General features: G+C 38.8%; 1 protein-coding gene across 3 annotated transcripts in view; it reads left to right on the top strand.

Moving 5' to 3' along the window:
• unc13c (unc-13 homolog C (C. elegans)) overlaps positions 1–18,160 on the top strand; it is a 132,149-nt gene that overhangs the window by 35,314 nt on the left and 78,675 nt on the right. For all 3 annotated transcript variants that reach the window (XM_088079896.1, XM_088079909.1, XM_088079905.1), the window contains exons 7-12: positions 919–1,138; positions 3,823–4,050; positions 8,732–8,873; positions 11,590–11,759; positions 14,370–14,485; positions 15,629–15,792. In XM_088079896.1, coding sequence (XP_087936022.1) covers positions 919–1,138; positions 3,823–4,050; positions 8,732–8,873; positions 11,590–11,759; positions 14,370–14,485; positions 15,629–15,792 — 1,040 coding nt within the window. The remainder of the gene's footprint in view (positions 1–918; positions 1,139–3,822; positions 4,051–8,731; positions 8,874–11,589; positions 11,760–14,369; positions 14,486–15,628; positions 15,793–18,160) is intronic.

Consider the following 18,160-nt stretch of genomic DNA (forward strand, 5'->3'; position numbering starts at 1 on the left):
CATTTCCTTCTCTTCCTCTGTCACACTCTCTCTCTCTCTCTCTCTCTCTCTCTCTCTCTCTCTCTCTCAATCTGGATAATGCTCACTTTTAAAAACCTTATTTACAGCGTCCATTGATTCTGCCTTCAAGAACTGGCAAGTCCCGGCCCATTTTCCAGTCCTTGTGGATGGCAGGGCTACTGCAGTAAAGCATTCAATTTGAAGAGGCTTCTGTTACACAGCAATCAGTCTAGACAGGCATCTAGTAGACTTTAGTATTTGGTCTGGAGTAGCTTTAGTCAGTAAACCACTCAATGTGAACAAAGCCTGTTGGCCAAGGATGCTGTTAATCTAAGCTTAATGAGATGTAAGGCTGATTTACTCTCATACGGCTGACCTATCCATTGATGTTAAGGTAATCAGAAAAGGATCAACAGAGCCTCCTACATGTTATCTCCTGAAATAATGTAATTGGTTAGATCGCTTTCTCTAACAAAAGAAGTTAGAAAAGGCTGCCTTGCGATGAACGATAGCTGCAGTTTAGCCAACTTATATAATTGCCAAGATGACTATAATAAAAAAGTGTATTGCAATTTCATCTTGGTCAGACTATACATCAATTTGAATTCTGCCTATTGAAGCTGTTTTTGTTGAACTTCAAACCTTTATGTGATTATATAAGGCTATTGTGTTCTCTCAAATGTATTTCTCTTTTTTTAATACTGACCTCAAGATGTATTGAACATTTCTGAAAAGCAATTTAAGTACAAACTTGTTTTTTATTAACTTTTAATATAATTCCAACTGTTATTTTCCACCAGCCCATGGTACCATGAGTCAGCTGTACCTCTTCTGTTTCTCACACCCCCATATTTTGTCTCTGTCTATCATTTTCTTATTATTTCTTACTCTCTCTAAATGACTTTTCTTTCTTTTCAGAAACTACATGTCTTCAAGAAGACTCTCCAGGCCTTGATCTACCCTATTTCATCCACAACACCCCATAACTTTGAAGTGTGGACGGCGACTGCACCCACCTACTGCCATGAGTGTGAGGGGCTGCTGTGGGGCATCGCCCGCCAGGGCATGCGCTGCTCAGAGTGTGGCGTCAAATGCCACGAGAAGTGCCAGGACCTGCTCAATGCAGATTGTTTACAAAGTAAGGACATAGAATTATCCCATAATGCTGTGATGTACTGCACTTCATTGTTTTTCAGGCCAAGCACCTCTTTGCTAAAAAACAGATGGAGCAAGGATCCCCCCATTTTATTTTATAAAACCGATTTGCAGATAAAAATTTCTCTGAATACTTTGGGTCTTCTCTTGTGCTTGCCTGTGGCTGCAAATTCAATTTGTAGGCTATGTTAGCCACACCCTCTGCACTGTGGTTTTGAGAGTGATGACGTGTCAAAGTCTCTTGCTTGAAAATATATGAAACAATCCATTATGGCTCACAAGAATGTTCGTACACTTATAATAATACAGCTAATTGGCAAATATGTGGAAAAAAAGGTACTGCAAATGATTTAGCATTAGCCACGTCACACGATTGCACAAGGATTTATGGGTAACAGTTAGCCTCTGATTAATGCTTTGTGCTTTAAATTAAATGGATTTTATGAATAGGAAAACTTATCTTCAGTATTAATATGTTTGAATTAGTTTGGTGTGTATTTTCAGACACATTTTAATTTAAAATAAACAAAAGCAAATATTTAAATTAAAACTTAAACCAAATTATCAAGCAGTATTTTGGCAACCCCACTGCAGTAACTCAGGACCTCCCAGGGATCACAGACCCCCTGTTGAAGACCCATGTTGTTAATTACATTATATAGAAAGTGCATTCAAAAAGAGCTTCTTCATTCTTATTTTATTTTACGCCTAATGTTGCTCTTACTCTCTGATTTTCCAATTTATTTTATTTTTATTTTATTTCTTTTTTTGCTGGCTAATAACCAAACAGCTGATAGATTAAACAGTATTAAAATCGGTTTGATCCGAAAACTTGGCTCGTAGGGGATTCTGTTAATTGCCCACAATGCTAGTGTGGCACTTTATCTCCCACATTTCTATATATAACCAACACTATACTTTAACTCCTACAGTATATGTGAGTGCTGTTACAGGGATTTGTACAATACATATTACATATCCCCTTACACGTATTGCTACAAGTGACACGGTGCATTAGCACTGCACATTGGCACTAAATACCGTCTCCATCAGCTTTTTCAATCAGACACACTTCTGTTGTTGCGGTGTAGTCAAAAAGGAACAATGTGACATGCAGTCTTCAGGATGATCCTCAGGCAATCCTCACATACTCTAAGTGGATTAGCTGAACTCTTGCTGTTATAAAACTCAATGTTTTATAACCATTATATACTAGCATAACAGTGTTTTCTAATTCAATCTGCGATTCATCTTTATCACAGTTTAATCTGCACTCATGAACACACTCTGTGCTGCGATCAGATATTGAGAATTACTCGTCTCATGTGCCTCTTTTGTCTTACAGATATACATTTACATACATATATGCACACACTTATGCACCAACATGAACGTGTGAGATTGTGATTTCCCATCCTCCACACACACCCACACAGTCAGCCATGGCACACATTAGATAGGTTTCTTTATTGTATAAAACATGGTTGTACACTTTTGTAGTACTACCCAAATTCCAAAAAAGTAAAATGTGAATACAAACAGAATGCATTGTTTTGCAAATTCTTTGTGACCTAATTTCAATTGAATAAAGTACAAAGACAATGTATTAAATGCTTAAACTGATTAACTTTATTATTTTTTGTAAAATATACACTCTTTGTAAAATTGACGTCTGCAACAAATTCCAAAACAGTTGGGACAGGAGTAACAAAAGCCTGGGAAAGGTGTGGGATCCTTAAAAAACACCTGGAACATTCCACAGATAAACAGGTAATTGGTAATAAATGATACGATGATGACTGGGTATGAAATGGGCCATCCTCAAAGGGCACAGTTGTTCTTGAGCAGGGAAGGACACTTAGTGGAAAACTGTGTGGGCAAACAGTCCAACACCATGAAGGCTGAAATGTACATACATGTTTTGGAGCAGCATATGGTGCCATCCAGTCTTTTTAAGGGATGTGTTTCTGCTTATTCTAGAAAGACAATGCCAAAACACTTTCTGCACACATTACCACATTGTGGCTGTGGAGTAAAAGAGTGCAGGTACTAGACTGGCCTGCCTCCAGTCCAGACCTGACTCCTGTTGAAAATATGGCAATGAAGCGCAAAATATGGCAATGGGGACCCCAGACTGTTGAGCAGCTGAGGTTGTTTATCAAGCAAGAATGGGAAAGAATTTCACATTCAAAACTTCAATAATGAGTCTCCTGAATTCCCAAATGCTTACTGAGTGTTGTTAAAAGAAAAGGTGATGTAACACAGCGGTAAACATGTGCCTCTCCCAACTTTTTCTTAAATTGTGTTGCAGGCATTAAAATGAGTGTATATTTACAAAAAAAGCAATAAATCTGATTAGTATGAACATTAAATATCTTGTCTTTAGACTGTATTCTGTTGAATATAAGCCAGAAAGGATTTGCAAATCACTGCATTCTGTTTTTTATTTAAGTTTTACACAGCATCCCAACTTTTCAGGAATTGGGGTTGTATTTAAGTGAAAAGAAAGTTTCCTAACCTTAGTTTGAAAGGGAAAAAAAATCTGCGAGGAAAATGGTGAAGGTATATGATTGTCCACTGTTATAGATCACCAGTTCTCTACTAATCTCTGGGTATTAACTACGCAAACTACTGAGCCTAAACACTGTAACTCTTGTATTGTTTCAGGGGCAGTGGAGAAGAGCTCCAAGCACGGGGCGGAAGACAAGACCCAGAACATCATCATGGCTATGAAGGAGCGCATGAAGATAAGGGAGAAGAACAGTCCCGAAGTGTTTGAGGTGATCCAGGAGATGTTCCACGTCTCCAAGGAAGACTTCACCAGCCATCTAAAGACAGCCAAGCAGGCTGTTCTGGATGGGACCTCAAAGTGGTCTGCCAAAATCAGCATCACAGGTTAGCCTGAAATTGTATCAGAAGGATTATTCAATGAATCTGGCAATAATGGCACAGATGTTTTATTAGCTCCTATTTGCACTTAAACCATCGATCATCTGAAGAGTGATGATTGCTTTGTAACTGATAATGTCCCGATATGGCTGCAGGTGACCCTTGACCTTTGCTCCATGACCTCTAACCCTTTGCTCTGTCTTCCAATGCCAAATCAACAAAAATGCCATTACATGTCAGGCTCATCCCAAATGATAAACATTGTTATTCTAATTTGTATTAACTTGTAATTAACCTCAAGATCTTGGTCATTAACCTCTGACACTTAACCCCAATCAGCAATCATATTTTATAAGAAATAGAAATAAAAAATGATTAGGTATTTTTGGGAGAAGTAATTAGTTGTGAAGGTTACTAATGTATCACTGTTTTGTGGACAGTAATTGATGATATTTTGGTCATCTTGTAGAGACTGAAAGCAGGACAAACATTTACATACTCATCTACTATCTACTCTGCTCGACTCATGTACCCAGAGAATGACATGCTTTTAATAGCACGTGAATTTCAAACAGCAGCTCAGTCCGTGACATGCAGCTCTAATGAAAACAAGATACAAGCTGAGCGGTGTGAGAGCTTATCAGGTTGCAACAATGCTTGCCAAATGTTAAACGGTGGCACAGTAAATACAAAGCATCCAAGAGGCAGTAATAAATAGGCTACGGTGACTTATTATTATAGTGGAAGGGTACTTGCTGCAACTGACGGAGATCTTTATGTCTTTTTTGAGCTCACTAGCATGCTGATTTGTACGGTATACTTTGGAAATAACCCCCCCCCCCTCCCCCACAGCTGCACTTCAAGCTCTCTCAGAGATGCCAATCAAAATGTCATGCCCCTGAGTGCAGTTTGACAGTACAACACTTTACAGCACGTTCAAACAGAAAATGATTGTTCTTTTTTTTTTGTGCATGTATTTTGCTTTTTTTTCAAGGCGGTATTAGTTCCTTGGGTTACATAAAGGTTTGGTGCTTTGAACAATACAGGCTTAGCAGTTTCTGAAATGGAAAATGAATAAGTGTTCCTTCTTTTCTTACCAAGCTTAGGTTGTCTTTATTTACCAATCTTCTTAGTGAAAGGGAAAACTAAACTAAACTAAATCCCATGTCCATATATGAGTCTAATTTCCTGCACAGTTTTTCACACCCTGCTCGATTACATAACCTTTGCTGGTCATCCATTTTCTCTAAAAACCATAAACCTAAAAAGAATGATCATCCTTGAGGATTACAAGGCTTTTCTTTCATTTACTTCATTATTGGTACATAGAGTTTCATTCCTTTCCTAGTTAACTGGCAGAAAGAAGGTCAGGAAGTTATCTTCGTAACCTCTACCCTCAGACTCCGATCCATCTCTGTGGTAGCTGTGCCAGGCCCAGCTCATTTATTGCTCACCTTGCATTTCTCCCAGTGTCAATACACTGGAGGGAAATAGAAGCAGAGAGGGAGGGAGACACATAGAGAGGGAGACTGAAAGGATGGGAATAGTGAAGAAGAGGACTGTAAGAGAGAAGAAGTGTGAGGTACAAGGGAGTGAGAGAGAGACGTTAAAAACACCCGGCGTTGCCTCAGTCAATTTCCCAAGGGCTTATTGAACGTCCCATTTTAAAATATAGTTATTGAGTTGTTGTTTGTCATTCATTAGATAAATGCCGACTGGCATTGACTCTGCGGCACTCTCACAGCGACCATGAGGTCTTCTGTTTCTGGCTAATGCGCACACCACGAGGTCTGGCAGTGAATGTGAACCTTGATCAGAAATACAATATTATGTGCTAATTAGCCCATCTCTGCTGATCACCAAATCTTCTACTGTACCTGCAAAGGCTCTGATCACATTATTATCAAACAAACATGCAATTAAGAGTATGATTTTACAGATTGCTGTATATGATATATAATTTCCTTTTTTCCTTTTTTTATGCATTTGGGTTAGGGCTGGCCAATATATTGATACTGTATTAGTATCATGATATGAGACTAGATATCATCTTAGATTATGGATATCACAATATCCTAAATTATGTCTTTTCTTGGTTTTAAAGGCTGCATTACAGTCAAGTGATTTAATTTTTTTGCCAGACTGTTGTAGCTGTTCTATCATTATCTTAGTTAACTTAGTTAAGTCCATATTACTGATTATTTAAAAAAAATAACAGAAGTCCTTGTGAAAGGACTAATAGTCAGCCCTACATTATTATTGCATATCAATATGAAGTTACTTGGTCAAAATTAGATTTGATTTTTTCCATATCGTCCACCACTCATCAGCGCATATTCTGACATTGCCACAAATAATATACACCCTAAACAGAAAATTAAGGATTCAAAGGGATTCAAATCTGTTTATCAAATTAGAATTTGATAAACAGATTCAGTGCTAGATTAATCAACGCCCAACTATGCTCCCAGTTAACTCTATTGAAGGTGATGCACAAAATGAAGGCGCATTTGAAGGCAGGACAAAAAGCCACACTTCACACAGAGGGGTCGGCAGACAGATAATGTTTTTAACAATTTTCCATCAGAGAGATTCATGTTGCGTTAGTTTGTACATAGGAACTGTGACAGAGGTAAATGTGTGCCTACCTTTTCCCCTCTGCACATCTGCTGGTTTCAGAAAGATGACGTTTGATGATCTGATCACTTTATTTGAAGCCCGCTGACCTCTCTATGTGTATGTCACTGTCTCAGACCCGTCTGCTACTACAGGAGGCATTTGATTTTCAGTCCTCCTAGAGCAAGCAGGCCATGACTCTTCAAGCCTCTATATCCTTCCCACCGGCTCCTGTCAGCATTGAGCTGAAGGATATATACGTACCCTGAATTATTTAGACTGTCACTTATGCATATTTAATGCCTCAGTGTCCTTTTTCCCTTTTATGGTGCTGTGAAATACTACTGTCTCTCCTGCTCTGCACCTTCCTGTGTGCGTGTGTGTGTGTGTGTGTGTGTGTGTGTGTGTGTGCGTGTGTGTGTAAGTAAGATCCTGTATATTAGTGTAAGCTTAGCATAGATATGTTGTAGCAGTGGGCAGATGCACATGAGTGAAATCTACCTTTAACCTGGATAAAAGGAACAGATCAATCACAGATACTTAACACTTCACATATACACAAAAAGATGAATAATGGCTGCCGTCAATGAATCAGAGAGCTGCTTAGTTGTCTTGGCTTTTGGCAAGAGTACAATGTTGTTGTAGGCAGTGGAGGCAGTAACTAAGCTTTGATTCCTCAGTTGATACCATAAAGTCAAATGAATAAAATTCAGGAAGCTGACTAGTAAGCACTAAAATGAAAATATAGAGGTGGATTCATGACTGAGAATGAGAGACTGCTGTAAAAACCTATCCACTAGACCAATATTTCCTGTTTCTGATTTCTGAAATAATATGCCACTGGACAATAACCAGTGCCAATGCTGTGTCTGGGCAGCCCGATGACATTCCGACCCACGCTGTAGCGTGTTTGATTTTTATTGTTGTTCACGACTCTTTCTCTACAGCCACCACTTTAAGCAATATGACCCTAACCCTGAAATAGCAGAGGCATTGAGCACTGCCGTAAGCAAAGAGCTAGCACAGGAAGTTCATTCTTCGCAATGCAGAAGAATTGGGTAAACAAACATATCATAAACTCATCAAATAGCAGCTGGGTCTTTACTTACCACAACTGCAGAGGGTTCCACCTTCATTTGAAACAGACACAGGCCTTTATTTTCTCATTCCCTGAATATATTTATATTTTAATTTTTAATCCGCTTCCGTTAGCCATGTTAAATTTAATGCATCATGTCAAATGCAACAAATCCATTATCCATTTCAAATTAATAGTCCCCTATCATTTTCCTTTAGATTTCCAATAAAGTTTCCTATAAAGGCTTTTAATGTGACACATCTTTCCTGCCACAAGCTATCCACCTGTGCAATAACTCACCTCTGTCTGCTCTTCAAACTCCGGTCTTAGCTCCATGTCACTCTACACTGCTGACTTTATTTTTATTTATTCAGATACTGTTCTGCACTTTACACATGTATATTTGTACAGTCTCTTAGTTTTTTTTTTAGTTTTTTTTAAGCGTATTCCTTTATATTCTATTAATAATGTGTGCTCTTTATTCTCTTGTTCTTACTGCATGGAGCTGCTACACCCCAATTTCTCAGTTTTGAGATCAATAAAGTATATCTATCTATCTATCTATCTATCTATCTGCAGGAAGTTGTTGTGGAGATTTGCACAATTTATTTCAACAACAGTTCAGCTGGGACATCAACACCCACAGTGAATGAAACAACAACAGTAACAATAATGATAACAATAACAATAACAGTCATAGGACAATAATAATCTCATGACATCATGCACATTGTGAAAGACGAGCGGCCATGATTGTTCATGGACAAAGGTGTAATCTGACATGTCTGCAGGTCAAGTCAAGGCAAGATTTAATGACTCCAAAATCTGACATAGTGAGTGTCGGAACGGATAAACATATTGTTTCGTCTAAACCCAGCATTTGACAACCTTTCATCCATTAAAACAAAATTGCAAAACCTTAACATGCTCAGATATGTTGCTTATGTTTCTTACATGACTCTTCCCTCTTTTCCAACCCTGTCTTGTCTCCAGTCATGAGTGCCCAGGGCTTACAGGCCAAGGATAAAACTGGCTCCAGCGACCCATACGTCACCGTTCAGATTGGCAAGACCAAACGCAGGACGAAGACCATCTTTGGCAACCTTAACCCGGTCTGGGATGAGAAGTTCTACTTGTGAGTACTGTCTATTAATTTGACCTCCATCCGACCAGATAATCCCCACTAAGATTAAGAATCATCTGTTCAGGGGAGTCTTAAGGCATTAGTAAATACATACAAGACAATTCTCTTTCTTTTATCACTGGCTCTGACTTAATAGTTCGGGAAATTACTATCACTTATGATATGTTGCACACCAGCTGCACTGCAGAGATTTTGAAGATGCAGACGCTGCTAAAAACAGCTTTACGACGGCATCCATCATCGCAGACAACACAGGTCTTAACCCTGCCGTTTCAATAACAAAATAAATACTTTTGTGCTTTACAGCTTTAGTAGTACATGGTTTCTCTTTCAGTGTGACCTCTCTGTTGTGCTGATAAGCTTCTGTCTCAACAGCACAGACTAACCTCCCTGGTCCACTCAGTCTCCCGGTTACCTCTCTGTCTGTGCCTCAACTTTTTTTTTCTCCTCGCTTAGCCACAAATAAATCTGTTTGAGTTGGCAGACTATCTTGCAAATCTAACAGGAAGTAGAGTAATGAATGATTGTAAGCGAGCTTTCAGGAGACTAGGTTACACATTTATTTGACCCCCAAATAAGTAGTTTCAGACACAAGGGAAATTGGAGCCTTTTAGAAACCTGTTCAAGGCTTGCTATGCTTACCCCAATAAATACAGTTGTCATTTTAGCGGGGCGCCAGAACACTAATAATAAGAGCCAGGCTGCAAAAGGAACGTGTAATTTTCTCTTAAAGAGAGTTCAGCCCACCTTGATGCAGAGCAAAATTTGCCAGTACTTGTTGTTAGTGGTTGTTTTGCTACAATTTCAGTATAAGGTTGCCCTCAGGTTTCCTGTAGTCCAAGTAGTAAGACCAAATGTGTACTAAAAACGTGTTTGGAAATTTTCAGGCCTTTAGAAGTTTTAAAAAAAAGAGATTTGGAAAAAGGTTGCTGTTTAGTTTTCTTACAATAATAAACATTTGGGATAATGTATACCATATACCTCTATGTATACCAGAGTTCTGATCATGTCATGTTTTGAATGGTCATAAACTTTTATCATGGGTCCTTGAAAAGTCACTGAAAATTTTTGAAAATTTGGACGTAAAAATGGTATGGTATGGTAACCCTGTTGATATTTGACTGCATATTAGTGTTAAACACAACTGGATGAAATGGTTAAGATCAAGCTCACAACATTAGTTGGATACTTTTTCCATTATCTAAATACATAACAATGTATCGCAATTGTATGCGGAATCAGATTTTCAGTGAACTGTTATGCTAAATATAAGATAAAACTGTGTGAGACACAACCTTAAACAATTATATTGTAGTTATTATATGTACCTTTACATGCATACAGAAAAATCTCAGAATGTTTGGTCATGAAAACTGGTTGAAGTCATGGAAATCCATCGGCCAAAATGTGTAAGAACCCTGTGTTGGATGTTTAGTCCTTTGTAACCTATCTTTAAAATTGAATGCAGAGATAATGTGGACATTATTAGAGACAGGTCTTACCACAATGCACTGGGCATCGTATCGTATCGTATCGTATCGTATCGTATCGTATCGTATCGTATCGTATCTTATCTTATCTTATCTTATCTTATCTTATCTTATCTTATCTTATCTTATCTTATCTTATCTTATCTTATCTTATCTTATCTTATCTTATCTTATCTTATCTTATCTTATCTTATCTTATCTTATCTGGTCTGGTCTGGTCTGGTCTGGTCTGGTCTGGTCTTGCCTTGTCTTATCTGGTCTTGTCTTGTCTTGTCTTGTCTTGTCTTGTCTTGTCTTTTTTTTTAATATGAAGGTATTTTTAGAATTATTCTAAGAGTGCTACTTTGTATACACTTCTGAGATTTTCTTTGTGTTTGTGTGCATGTCTGTATGCCACTTACAAACAAGGCTCCACACCTGTAATGAGACTCCAGTGATGGCTGTAATAAAACTCTTTCCCATTACTACGGGGATGTAGATTAATAGAGCGATACATTACTGTGTGCTTGGCAGAGAGCAAAGCTTCGGACTAGTGGAGCAGCAGCAGCCGGTGCTTCCCCCGGAAAGGGATTAGTTAAAAAAAAATACTGCAGATATTTTTTCTCTGGCTGTGGCACCCAAGATGTCATTAGAACAAAATGTAATCTGTCGCTTTTAATTCCAGAGCCAAACAGTCTGACCCCATCTGAAGCTAAGTGCTTTGGCCACCTCTGTTCTATTTAGCAGAGTCATTATTGTGAAACGTCTGTCAGCTGCACTAATGCAAAAAGACGGACATAAAGCTTTCACAAATAAATAATCCTTGCTATGAATGCTATACAGTCATTCTTGTTGAACATTCGGCCACTCTCTGATGACATCAGCATGCACTGGGAGTAAAAATATAGAGATGCTGAGTAAAGGTCATGCGATGTCTTGGGGTAATTCTTCCTTCCAGGCAGAGAGCCCTTCTCCACATCACACACTCACTCATACACACCGATGTGCAAACACCCACATCCTCTCATTTGAATCCAGGCAAGAATTGTTCTCCATATGTTACTTAGAAAAGGGTCAGGGAGGTTTCTCAGCTTGTATTTATGCTTGAATTGTGCATGTTGCTGTCATTCTGCTCCACTAAGTACCCCACCATGATGAGCTGTCACAGAATATGCTGTTGGGGTTGTTTATGTTGTTGGGATTGTATTGACCTGACATAATCATCTTCCAAACTGCAGTGAATGTCACAACGCCACCGACCGCATCAAGGTGCGTGTATGGGACGAGGATGATGACATCAAATCTCGGGTGAAGCAGCATTTCAAGCGCGAGTCGGATGATTTCCTGGGTCAGACCATCATCGAGGTTCGCACGCTCAGTGGAGAGATGGACGTTTGGTACAATCTAGGTATGTTACCTTTGTGATCTTAGTCTTCGTACAAGAGATATTAATGAACTTAAATTTTAATGGTGGCAGTTATTGTTGCACTTTTCCAGATAAAATATTGACTTTTTGTGATATTTTCAGATATTTTGAAATGTATATTGATTTTTTTGAAATACAGTACAACACAGATGTGATACCTCAGTTTTGGGATTGATACCGGAAAAATACTGTTTCATTTTAAATCTCAAATGTTTTGAGCTACAGTTGATCTCTTTTATAAACATAACTGATGAAGAAAAAACTGTGAGCTGGTGATTCCATGACTGAAGAAGAACTCAGGAGACTTTGATGAATTACAGAAAGTATTTAATAGAGACTCGATCGAGGAGAATCACAGTTGAACATACAGAGTGTAGCACAGTGTATGCTGTCTGGAGATTCTGAAGGTGTACTTGTCTGAGGCTGGTACTTAACTGCAACAGTCCTCCCTAGGAATACACTACATGTTCCCAAATAAGGTTGTTTTACATACATCTTTGAGTGAGGGAAGATTCTGTTGGTCCCTAAAATTAAACAGATAAAGTGTGCTCACCCTGCACATTTCCAAGAACAGACACTAAATCTGAGACTGAGACCAAGATAAAGAAGGGCAGCTGTGGTGTTCTGGTATCTGACCTCGAGGCCTCTTGTAGGCCTGGTACTGGCTTAACTCTTGCTTGCACAGATTATCTGTTTTATGTACTACTGTAAGTGGAAACATATTATAACATATATTACAAAAATATATTTATATAAAAATTAAAAACTACAACTTTAATGTCTGAATGCAAGCAAGAGTTTTGTCATGCTTAAAAAAGCAGTTCTGAACTGGCAGAACTATGATAAAAAGAAATATAAATTACATTCAGAGTTGCTCAGAGGCCATGGCAGAGGCCATGGATTTTTTTTGTTATGCACACCTTAGGGTCATTACCAAAAAAGTATTGTGTTTTCATGCCCAACCCTACTTATCATTACGCACTTCACAGTGTTTATACACCACAAACATATACATGTTCACTTCAACTCCTCATATCTTAATCTACACTTTGCCATTACACTGTAACCATTAAAAAGGATATAAGGATAGATGTATGGTCAGATAAAGTATGGCCCAGCTGAGATCATCATTACTATCCATGTACCGAGAAGCCACAGAGACCTGTGGTCCAGTTTACCGATGCTGTTGATGCAGGGCCTTTATCTGTTTCCGCTCTCATACATCACTGGTTTTGCTATGTTGCACGAGGTTGAATTGCAGCATAATGAGAGCTCCCACTTCTGTTGAAGTATTATGACTGGCGGGTGCTGTCTTTGTTTGCCTCTCTAGCTAAAAGGAAGCAATTTGTGGTAATTTTGACCCTTGACCACTGCTGCTGCTCTGTGCCTTTTTAAATGTCCACAATGAATGTTTAAACAGGCCTTTGCTGGTGTGGGTGTCCACCCCTCCAGCTGCTCTCGTCTCTAAGCCTCTTCAGCTCCTCTTCAATGTGGGCTTTTGCGTTTATAGCGCCAGTCTCTGTCGCTTTGTCACGTTATTTTTCACTTGTCTGTCTCTTGACCAACTGACTGTAGGGGAAAATTTCCCTTGTTTGACACAGTAGAGATGGATTGTATATGAGAGCACAGAGGGGGGTGGGGCATTTGAAGTCTGCAGCGAACCCCAGTAGCTGTGGAGTCATTACTGAGGCTCTGTGGTTGTGAGTGAGCAAGCACAAGACATCATGCACATGCTGTATAGTATGTGTGTTAAGGTGAGTTAACCTGCAGCCCGTCAAAGCCAGTGATGTCGCGTTTGCCAATTTTTTCCCATATATTAGAACGTCATGGCTGTGAGCATAGTTTCATTTGTATTTTCTAGGACATGTTGTCATTTGTTTGCCATGTTGTGTGCTTTAGATGATATGATTTGGTCAAGAACAGATTTCTAATTAGGTGGACAATAATGTTTCACTTTCACTGACTTGAGTCAGTACTTATTTGCTGGAGCTTTTCTTTATGCATCTCAATGTTATAAAACTTTCAGAAAATAGTTTCCACTTGTTTCACTGTCAGCTGTTGTAAGCAAATTAAAGCCAAACTATTGACGCACAATTTAGAAAGCTGCACAGAGGCAGAGATTGGCAGTCTCAGCTGTTCGTCCCAAGTGCACAGTGACTGTACTGTATCATCCAAAATTAGGAAACTGATGCTGCTGTATGTTTTGGAATAGGGTCTGAGGAGTTTAAAAAGTGAGCTAAAACATTGATATAGTAGTGTCTGTGGATATGGGTAGCTACATGTTGGCAAGGGCATAGGTTTCATTGTCTACATTGGGGGAACACATGAAAGGGGGGTTTGGGGGTCCACTGCTAGAACATTTTGATTATCAAAAGGCTTTCATTCTGGTGAATTGTTATGCAGTAATGTGTATCTTTTCTGCACACATAATGATGGGGTGGTTCAAATGCATGTTCTAAATACTGGGGGTGTCCCAGGTAAAATCTACAACTATACATGTTTGCTAACCTTCCTAAGATGTGGCTTGTAATTGTTAGTCACCTTTCAGTGAATTTACATTTATAACTAACCCAGCTTGGTATTGTGTTACAGATAAAAGGACTGACAAGTCTGCGGTATCTGGTGCCATCAGACTCAAGATCAGCGTGGAGATGAAAGGGGAGGAGAATGTGGTTCCTCCTCACGGCCAGTACACCTGTTTACATGAGGTAACCAACATAATGTGATCAATCAGCAACCTACAAGGATGAAAAATTAAGCAGATGTGTAAGTGTCAAAAACTGCAGTCCCTCAAACTGCCACTTGAGGCTAGCTGCAGCAAAAACTGTTTTGGTCTCTATAGCTATTCTAGCTATTCATAAACTGTACAGGGAATTTTCCTACATCTCACCCGTTGACATTTTATTAAGGCTTAAAGTTACACATTATAACAAGCTGTCTTAAAGTTAAAGGGTATCAAGGGCAGAGCTGTTTGAGTGACAGACTGTCTGTGAGATGTCACCACAGTCTATAAGTCAGATCTACCCCTTGCTCTACATGTGGTCTCTTCTGGCCACAAAAAAATAAAACTGAGACAGGCCAAAATGCCGAACTCGAAGCTTTAAAATGTGAGTCCACAAACCAAAGTGTGACATCATGGGAGCTACATCCATTATTTGATTCAGCATTAGGCAAAGTCACTTCTCAAGTGACTTCAATCATTATCCATGGGGTTCTGTAATGGCAAGTATCTGGCAACATGATACGTATCATGGTTATACAGGTTACAATTCAATATATTCTTATATATTGCAATAGTGTAAGCAGTTTAGTATAAAGAGCATACCGTATACATAAAATCTGAGTAAAAAAGTTCAATTTCTCATGCAATCAGAACATCTGCATTTACATTTATCATAGCCCTGTTACATGTTAGCTGTATGTTGTTATGTTGGAGTAGAAGTGTCAAATGAAAATAGTTTACAATACTCCCATTTAGCACATTTGGGGTCTGAACACAACAGAACATGAACCAGTGGCACAAATCTTTACATGTAAACAATTCTTTAAAAACAGATTTAATTGTTTTTGATCATTGATACTTTATTGATGCTTTGTATCGCTATGATCTTACACACCTATGGCTAAGCAATAACTTTGTTAAGACAGCGTCTAAAGAATAAAAAAAGAATTTTATCGAGAACAAAATTACATGATTTTTTTTTAACAATCAGTAGTGGCAGTATAGTAGAAAATGATGTTGAAGATGTCTCCAGCTGTGATAGGAGTCTTGCCAGTGTACTTGTAACTTGTTGTGACACTGTGCTTCATCATCATAACCTCTTCTGTCTTATCTCTCTCACCACTCACAGAACCTGTTCCACTACCTGACCGAGATGAAGAACAGTGGGGTGGTGAAGATCCCGCAGGTGAAAGGGGACGAGGCGTGGAAGGTCTACTATGACGACGTATCTCAGGAGATAGTGGATGAGTTCGCCATGAGATACGGAGTGGAGTCCATCTATCAGGCTATGACGTGAGCACCACCCTGATCTATGGCCTTTTACCTTACCAATCTGTCAGTGTCTCATTCGGCAGAGTGGAGGAGAGAAGGAAATGAGGAAAGGAGAGCAGAAAGAGAACAGGAGTAGTAAAGATGTCTCCTCAGCAGAATCAGAGCTTTGGAGGACTATTGAGCTCCTAACTTTGAGTGATTAATTGCTGGTCTCCTGGAAAAACTCCCCACCTGCCTTGGTCACATTGATCATGGACACCCATAAACAGTCTTGTTTCCTTCTCTCGCTCTCTGTCCCTCTGATCCTCTGTGACCCTGTCCATCCATAAATGTCTCTCTCTCAGTTTCCTCCACACACAGACCGTACTCACATATGCAAAGATGCACCACCTGAAACATTAAAATCATTGAATATTGATCAAGGTCATGCAATGTTAGATTCTGCAGTGTTGATGTAATGGCTACCACTGCAGAAATCTGCATTGTGCATCTAACCTTACATGGAGGGTGAATACTGGTGAAGTGGGACAGCCTCTGATCATGTACCCTCTGCTTCATTTTGAAGTTATGATCCAAATGTTTTAGCTCTTCATATGATACTATTCTAAATAGCTCTAAAAGACAGAATGAACAGAAAGGAGAATAGATGACTCTTCCTCAAACACACACTAATGCTAAAACATATTTTACCTGGAACTACTGTAAAAATGGGACACCTTTACTGGCATACTTGGACACTTCAGACACATTTTATGGTTATTTAATTCTGGGCCTAAGAAATGAAATACACAGTAATGAAATAAACAACAACAATAAGCATAACATTTTTTTCTGGAGGAGTGCAGGTACAGCAGTTTCAGCACTTCATTTACTTTGACACAGCTGTTTAATTGCAAAGTTATTGCATATGTCTTAGCCACAGCACCTATATTTTTAAATCACATACTTTCTAATGATGAACTGAGTGTTGGTATTTTGACGTAAAGATAGAAATGATAAAGCTTTACTCTACCACTTAACCTATTGTTGCACTTTACCAGTGTTCACCCTATCTATGTACCAGTGCACTATTGCCAACTCAGCAGACATTGATAGTCAAGATAACAAAGTCCTGTTTATGTGCCCCACTGAAATAGATTTTTGCCTTTCCTAAATTGTGCATTTATTATTATTTTTCCTTTCAAAACATACTGTTTAACCTGTGTTGATTGACATGTCTGCCATAATAGTGTATTTAAAATATTTGACTACAGCTAAACAACAGACAAAGAGAAAATGAGCAGTTGTAGCTGCTGGTCATTAAACTTAAGCTGAAAATGTCTCACTAAGCTGATCATGAACTATAACATTGTTTTAAAAAGTCATTTTTATATTGTATTTAGTTGCGGTTACATGGAGGTCAGTAAAGAGATCAGGTCTCAGCTTCCATTAGGGTTGTTTTTCTTACTTTTTTTTGTACTGTTGCCGAGTTTTGGATTTGTCTGCCATAGAGATGTACGTCCACTCTCTAGTATAATGGATATAGATGGCATTTGACTTGTGGTGAAGTCAAAGTGCCAAAAAACAAACAAACAAACAAACAAAAAAAATACATTTGAAAAACTCATCAGCAATGTCAAAAATCATTACAGTTTTACTCAAGACAATAAACAGACCTTGTTGTTGAGCAGCTTCATGTAGGAACTATTTCCTGTTGCCAAACTACATCTGCCAACTGTATCACTGCTCAGAGGGAAGGAGCGTACATCTTCTTGTGGATGAGTGGCTTGTGCTCGTAACAGCACAAAATGTAAACATTAATGGCATCCTCCTTGGCTCATTAGCTAGCAGTATTGGTGTGCAGGGAGCCAATTTGCAAATCCTGGGATGGTAAAGGAATGGCCCACCTCACTTAGCTTTATGCCCCTGATTGGCTTACCTTGACATTCCTACCCTAACCCTAACCAATCCCAATCCTCTCGACTAAACCCAACCAATCCAACCAACAAAGGCAACAAATACTTGCCACTCATAGGGAGAATAGTTTGGATCATTCCTTCACTATCCTAGAATTCCCAAATTTGCATGCGGTGATATAGTTGTTTGATGTTGTTCAGTATATAGAAAATAGTTCTCACATAAAACTGCTTACAACAAGGTCTTTGGATTATTTTGAGTAACAGGCTTATGATTTCTAAAAAGAGACATTGCTGTTGAGTTTCTCCAATGTATTTTTCTGGCGCTTTCAGCACCACAAGCAGAGTGCCATGTAGTCCATTATATTTGAAAGAAGGCACACATCTCTGCCGCTGATATCTCCAACACTCGACAGCTCACACCAAAACAAAAGCAGATTGATAAATAGCACTAGTAAGAAGAAAAATGTTTGTTTTTGATATTGTCATGAAAA

Source organism: Plectropomus leopardus, chromosome 1, assembly GCF_026936395.1.
Source record: "Plectropomus leopardus strain MGB_pleo_1.0 chromosome 1, ASM2693639v1, whole genome shotgun sequence".
Classification (NCBI taxonomy): domain Eukaryota; kingdom Metazoa; phylum Chordata; class Actinopteri; order Perciformes; family Serranidae; genus Plectropomus; species Plectropomus leopardus.